Below are 7500 nucleotides of genomic sequence, written 5' to 3'. Positions count from 1 at the left end.
CCCCACCCTGTTCCTTATTTAAATCCACTACTGACACCCCTCCCCCACCCTGTTCCTTATTTAAATCCACTACTGACACCCCTCCCCCACCCTGTTCCTTATTTAAATCCACTACTGACACCCCTCCCCCACCCCCTGTTCCTTATTTAAATCCACTACTGACACCCCTCCCCCACCCTGTTCCTTATTTAAATCCACTACTGACACCCCTCCCCCACCCCCTGTTCCTTATTTAAATCCACTACTGACACCCCTCCCCCACCCTGTTCCTTATTTAAATCCACTACTGACACCCCTCCCCCACCCCCTGTTCCTTATTTAAATCCACTACTGACACCCCTCCCCCACCCCCTGTTCCTTATTTCCATTTCAAGAAGTTGGCAACCCGAGCTGGAACAAATCTCATCACTTTAATCTAAGTCATTTACACAAACACAAGATCTCAAGTGAAAACTTTAGAAACCTTTTCAAGTCATCAAAGTACAATTAGAGTCAAGTCCCAAGTCACCACAACCCAAGTCAAGTCAAGACTCAAGCTCACCTGTTGGTATGTGACAGACAGAGTCCTGACCACCATGTCTTCATTAGGACTTGTCTCCCCCTCCTGGATACAAACAGCAACAACAGCACCAGAAAACAAACACAAGAGCATTTATTTAAGAGCATCAAGTAGTTATTAAATCAATCTGTCATATATATCAATACAGTAAAGGAATGTTTTCACTTTAAAAGTCCATATGAGTTAGGCCTCCAGCTGTTTCAGACACAGCGGTCTCGCGTTGACAGACAGGAGCCATCTCTCCACAGACAGAGATAGCAGTTTGTAAGTAAAAAAATAAATAAAATTGCTGTAGTTAAAAAAAAAAAATCTATTGTTCTCGGTTGTGACAAGGCCCAAAATGATCACTGTAAGCGGAGTATTGATCACTATAAGCAAACTATTTAAACAGCATGTGTATAGGAATGATTCTGGACCAAGCTTTATGATCAATATAAGTGGTTGATCACTATAACCGTGATCACTAAAAGCAGATTGTACCAGGTAGGATCATAGATTTTGTAGTCTATATTTCTCACTTTTGGCTGCTACAGTGCTGTTGCGCTGTGCTGCTACACGGTGCTGTTGTGCTGTGTTGTCTGTCTTGCCTGCCCGTGCGCTGTCGGTCCTCTTTTCGCTCCGTGAGGTTATCATTTTAGGTTATGATTTTGTTTTTCACTGCGGGTCGTTCCCGATGTTCTGCGTCAGAGTTGGCATTCCTAGTCAGGATCAGACTTGTGCTGTTGCCAGTCTCCCGGCCAAGACACATCACACATTTATGGCAGAATGATTGCCCTAGTCTGACATGTTGACATCGTGAAGAAAGACCAAAAATATCCTGTAGTCTGAGCTGCTGAGTTTTGCACCCCCGCCGCCAAACGCATCCCCACCTCACGGGAGCATATTGTAATGATTTACACAGAAACGTAACTGTTTAAAAATGATATAATTGTCTGGTAGATGTGACCTCCAGGCCAGGGGCCTGTCCTGGCCCCTGGAACCGACTTTGATAGATAAAATCCACCAATGTGACTTCAGGACCACAATGGAAATACATTTCACAACTTTATTGTGTTATTCTGATAAATTATTTTATACTGTATGCTTGTTGGTGTATTGTATGTTTTGATTTGTCACATTCATTCATTCATTCATTCCATGCTTGGGGCTCCTCTCCTGGCTCATGGAGTCTTTGGTGCTTAAAATCCAGGTACAGGTGACCTGTAGGCCTCGAGTCGAGGCTCCTAGCTTATGGAGGGGGGTGGAAATCTTGGCGGTTTGCACATGCCGAGATTTGCATCCGCCTCCATAAGCTAGAGTTAAAAAGAGTTAAATAGAAGAGTTAAAAGAGTTAAATAGAGCTAGAGAAAAACCCTGTTTTTAAGTTAAAACACCCCCAAAATAAGGTGGGGAGGCGTTTCAGATTTCAGATTTACGTTGCAGATGGTGAACGGTCCAAACGAGGTCGCCTGGCTGACTGGAGCCCAGTAATGCTCACACTTCTTCTGCAGGAGGAAACACAGAGACATGCAGGGATGTTTCAGAGACTTTTGTCCTGATGAGAAGAACACAGGAAAACACTGAAGACTGGGTTTTTGTGTGTGTTTTGTTTTGTTTTGCTTGAAAACAGTAAAATTGGCGGATATTAAATATTTGCATAAAATATCGTATATGAGCAGCTTCAGTCTAAATCAGTACTGTATCTTCAAAAATCGACATTGATCAAAAGCTAATATATTGATATGCAGATTGAGCAGGAGGAAAGGACAGAGACAGAAACATGTTACCTTCCCCATCTCCACCTCTCTGCAGGCCATGATGATCACCTGCAACCAGAGACGTTCTTTACTTATGTAGAAGTACAGTTACAGAAGAAGAAGAAGAAGAAGAAGAAGAAGAAGAAGAAGAAGAAGAAGAAGAAGAAGAAGAAGAAGAAGAAGAAGAAGAAGAAGAAGAAGAAGAAGTTTTTACTCAGGTAAAAGTAAAAAAAAAAGTGCAGGCTCTGAAATGTAATAAAGTAAGTAAAAAAGTATTTCTACCGGCTATTTCTGTGCAAAGCTAACTGAAACTAACATCATATTAAGATAATTCCAGACTATTACACTTAAAAACATCTTATTGCACGATTGGCAGTTAAAAGGGGTTATGATCACCAGCCGACACAACTTTCTCAAAGTCATCTACTGTTAATATATTCACATCATTTGGAATAAAGTGTCAGCATAGGAATAAAATCAGAACAAACAAATTCAAATTTTTCACATTTCACATTTTTTGGTGTGTGTGTGTGTGTGTGTGTGTGTGTAAAGTGTGTGTGTGTGCGTGTGTGTGTGTGTGTAAAGTGTGTGTGTGTGTGCATGTGTGTGTGTGTGTGTGTGTGTGTGTGTGTGTGTGTGTGTGCGCGTGTGTGCGTGCATTTGAGGTGTTGGAGAGAGAGAGAAAGAGAGGGAGCGAGAGGGGTAGAAAAAGATATGTGTGTGTGTGTGTGTGTGTGTGTGTGTGTGTGTGTGTGTATGTGTATGTGTGCGTGTGCGTGTGTGTGTGTGTGTGTGTGTGTGCGCGTGCTTGTGTGTGTGTGCGTGCGTGCGTGCATGTGAGGTGTTGGAGAGAGAGAGAAAGAGAGGGAGCGAGAGGGGTAGCATAAGATATCAGCATATCTGTGGCACTTTACATGTAATAAAGGTTTTTTAATGAGTAATAGTTGGTATTTTAATGGGACATCTGTGCGTGCATGAATTAACTAAAACATGGGAATGAATTAAAACGTGTGAATTAAATGTATCGCTGTACATATGGAACACCTTGTAAAGAAACTAAGGAGGAAAATCGGTGTCTTGTATAGAAACAAATCCTGTTTTTCATTCTGTTCTGGAAAATCGATTGTTCAATCTTTATCTGTCTTGGATTATGGAGATGTTGTGTATATGTATGCCTCGTCCACCGTCCTGAAGACGCTTGACGCTGTGTATCACAGCGCCCTGCGCTTCATAACGGGTGATCGTTTTCTTACACAGCACTGCCCTCTGTCAGCCACAAGAGAGCAGCTTTGCCTCTTATTTATCTACAAAGCTCTGATTGGACAACTTCCATTGTATCTGTCTCCTCTTCTTACTCACATCAATACTAGTTACTAGTAGGGTACTTTGGAGGGGTCCACGCGCACCCCCCTTATTTATTTTTTCTAGTCTAGATTTGTGGCATCCATAGGACCTCTAAAATAAAGGTTTTGATGATCCCAAGAAAAAAACCTGTCCAAAATGTGTTTTTTCCAATGTTTTATTACCCCTATGACACCGCAGGAACGCCGGTGAGACTGTATTTCAGAGACTGTGGGACGCTCAAATTTTGAGCTAGGTCAAAGGTAGGGATATCATTTGAAAGGAGACAACCTAAGGTTTCCAATGAGACCAAGCTTGTCATGCTAGAGCTTGTCGGGAAGGGGGCTAAATAACTAATGATTCAAAGTCAGACAAAATTTTGGTGAGGGAAAAACCTAAAGGTAAGATTATTATTTAATAAGGGTAAAATTATTACCCTGGTGCCTTTGCAAATAATGTGGTTCAAAATAAAGTGGTTAAATTAAACTTTTTTTCTCATGGTCTTTATAAAAAAAATTGATAATTAAAAAGGATCAATAATTATCATTATCGATTGATATGAAATAATGTATATCAATACATTTTTTGGCTATATTGCCCAGCCCTATGATGATGATGATGATGATGATGCCCGGCCTGACAAAATTATCCCATGTGGGCCTTAATGAACTCTTAATTAGAAATGGTCTGGTCTGGTCTATACCTTGCAACCCTGTAGTATTCTGAGGAACCAGACCAGAATGGACCAGACCGGACCAGACCATTTCTTTTACATAATAGGTGAAAGTAAAATTGTTCATGAATACCATCTAAAACAGGGGTGGGCAAAAAAAATCCTGAGGGCCATACTGACTTACATCAAGTAAGCGAAAGGGCCACACATTGGAGATTATACCTGCCAACACTCCTGACCCAGACTAATTCATGTATGACTGCTGTGTCAATGTGACCCAGACTGCTAGTGAATGTGACCCAGACTGCTAGTGAATGTGACCCAGACTGCTAGTGAATGTGACCCAGACTGCTAGTGAATGTGACCCAGACTAATGTGACACAGACTAATTGATGTATGTCTGCAGTGTGAATGTGACCCAGACTAATGTGACACAGACTAATTGATGTATGTCTGCAGTGTGAATGTGACCCAGACTAATTCATGTATGAATGCTGTGTGAATGTGACCCAGACTAATCCATGTATGAATGCTGTGTGAATGTGACCCAGACTAATTCATGTATGAATGCTGTGTGAATGTGACCCAGACTAATCCATGTATGTCTGCTGTGTGAATGTGACCCAGACTAATTCATGTATGTCTGCAGTGTGAATGTGACCCAGACTAATTCATGTATGTCTGTTGTGTGAATGTGACCCAGACTAATGTGACCCAGACTAATTCATGTATGTCTGCAGTGTGAATGTGACCCAGACTAATTCATGTATGTCTGTTGTGTGAATGTGACCCAGACTAATTCATGTATGTCTGTTGTGTGAATGTGACCCAGACTAATTCATGTATGTCTGTTGTGTGAATGTGACCCAGACTAATTCATGTATGTCTGTTGTGTGAATGTGACCCAGACTAATTCATGTATGTCTGCAGTGTGAATGTGACCCAGACTAATTCATGTATGTCTGGTGTGTGAATGTGACCCAGACTAATGTGACCCAGACTAATTCATGTATGTCTGCAGTGTGAATGTGACCCAGACTAATTCATGTATGTCTGTTGTGTGAATGTGACCCAGACTAATTCATGTATGTCTGCAGTGTGAATGTGACCCAGACTAATTCATGTATGTCTGCTGTGTGAATGTGACCCAGACTAATTCATGTATGAATGCTGTGTGAATGTGACCCAGACTAATCCATGTATGTCTGCTGTGTGAATGTGACCCAGACTAATTCATGTATGTCTGCTGTGTGAATGTGACCCAGACTAATTCATGTATGTCTGCTGTGTGAATGTGACCCAGACTAATTCATGTATGTCTGCAGTGTGAATGTGACCCAGACTAATTCATGTATGTCTGTTGTGTGAATGTGACCCAGACTAATTCATGTATGTCTGTTGTGTGAATGTGACCCAGACTAATTCATGTATGTCTGTTGTGTGAATGTGACCCAGACTAATTCATGTATGTCTGCTGTGTGAATGTGACCCAGACTAATTCCTGGAGCTGTGTACCTTGACCTCGCTCTGCCAGACCATCCTCCAGAAGTCTCTCACGGTGCTGCTCAGCGGTCCCTGAGTTGCAATGTACCGCCGGCTGACTGTCGCTCCCTGCAGGAAAGACACACACATCACAACACACGTTACACCCTGCTCACTGTCGCCCCCTGCAGGAAAGACACACACATCACAACACACGTTACAGCCTGCTCACTGTCGCCCCCTGCAGGAGAGACACACACATCACAACACACACACACACACACACACACACACACACACACACACACACACACACACATTACCGCTTGCTCACTGTCGCCCCCTGCAGGAGACACCCCCTGGCCCCTGCAGGAGACACTCACATCACTTTTTTTTTTTTTTTTTTCCCAGCCAATTTTTTTGAATTCCAGGTGACCCCACTTAGGGTCGTGACCCTAAGGTTGGGAACCACTTATGCGTTACAGCCTGCTCACTGTCATCCCCTGCAGGTGAGACACACACATCACAACACACGTTACAGCCTGCTCACTGTCATCCCCTGCAGGTGAGACACACACATCACAACACACGTTACAGCCTGCTCACTGTCATCCCCTGCAGGTGAGACACACACATCACAACACACGTTACAGCCTGCTCACTGTCATCCCCTGCAGGAGAGACACACACATCACAACAGCATCCTGGACAATGTCTCCCACCCACCCACTCCATACGCCAGATAGTCCATTGGTCCATGGGTCTCCTCAGGCTCTCTGTCCGTCCTTTGCGTATCTCCGTTTGTCAGATTGACTTCAAACTGGGGGAGTGCCGTTAAGGCTGTCTGTTTCAAACGGTGTAATCGTCACTGCCCACATACTTCCATGCGTCTTTCACGTTGGTATCATGTTAAGCAATACATCCACCAGTGGGCAGTAGAGAGTCAAATGTATGAGTGTGTGTGGTTTTGCACCGTTTCATGCGTATCCGTAAGCTTGGGTATAATTGGGCCTTTAGGGGGAGCTGAGTGAGCGCACATGGGGGGACCGGGCACTGCACTAGTTCTAACACATGGTAGCAGCAAGTCTCCTACATGGTCTCTTCTCCCCTGAAGTGTTATGAGAGGACTGTGCCTGGTGACCAGAGGTGTAGTGTTATCTGGAGAAGTGGGAGAGCACACCTATATGACCGAATTCATTCAACATTTGCAACATTCAACATTTGCAGCATTCAACATTTGCAACATTCAACATTTGCAGCATTCAACATTTGCAACATTCAACATTTGCAACATTCAACATTTGCAGCATTCAACATTTGCAACATTCAACATTTGCAACATTCAACATTTGCAACATTCAACATTTGCTCGAGTGACTGTCACTGATGACATCACGACAATTGCGTGACATCACTTCCAGTTGGGTGGCATCACTCCCCAGATCTCGCGAGACGACATCTTGTGCTCCTCGTACACAGGAGCACGAGATGGATTCACCCAGGTGACTTTTCACAGCTGCCCAACCCTAACTAACCCCTTCCAGGTCACTACATCTCAGGTGAACTTCCAGGTGACTACATCTCAGGTGAACTTCCAGGTGACTACATCTCAGGTGAACTTCCAGGTGACTACATCTCAGGTGAACTTCCAGGTCACTACATCTCAGGTGAACTTCCAGGTGACTACATCTCAGGTGAACTTCCAGGTG

The 7500-nt window shown here is 43.5% G+C and overlaps 1 protein-coding gene across 1 annotated transcript in view; it reads right to left on the bottom strand.

The window, feature by feature from the left end:
* The window catches only part of ptpn18 (protein tyrosine phosphatase non-receptor type 18), a 56076-nt gene that overhangs the window by 24983 nt on the left and 23593 nt on the right, over positions 1-7500 (bottom strand). Inside the window, exons 4-7 of the mRNA XM_083657106.1 lie at positions 5825-5920; positions 2326-2364; positions 1975-2043; positions 542-604 (exon numbers count right to left, since the gene is read on the bottom strand). Coding sequence (XP_083513232.1) covers positions 542-604; positions 1975-2043; positions 2326-2364; positions 5825-5920 — 267 coding nt within the window. The remainder of the gene's footprint in view (positions 1-541; positions 605-1974; positions 2044-2325; positions 2365-5824; positions 5921-7500) is intronic.

The sequence above is a fragment of the Poromitra crassiceps genome (genome assembly GCF_964638095.1).
Source record: "Poromitra crassiceps genome assembly, chromosome: 20".
Classification (NCBI taxonomy): Eukaryota; Metazoa; Chordata; class Actinopteri; order Beryciformes; family Melamphaidae; genus Poromitra; species Poromitra crassiceps.
This window is presented reverse-complemented; position numbering and strand designations above follow the sequence as displayed.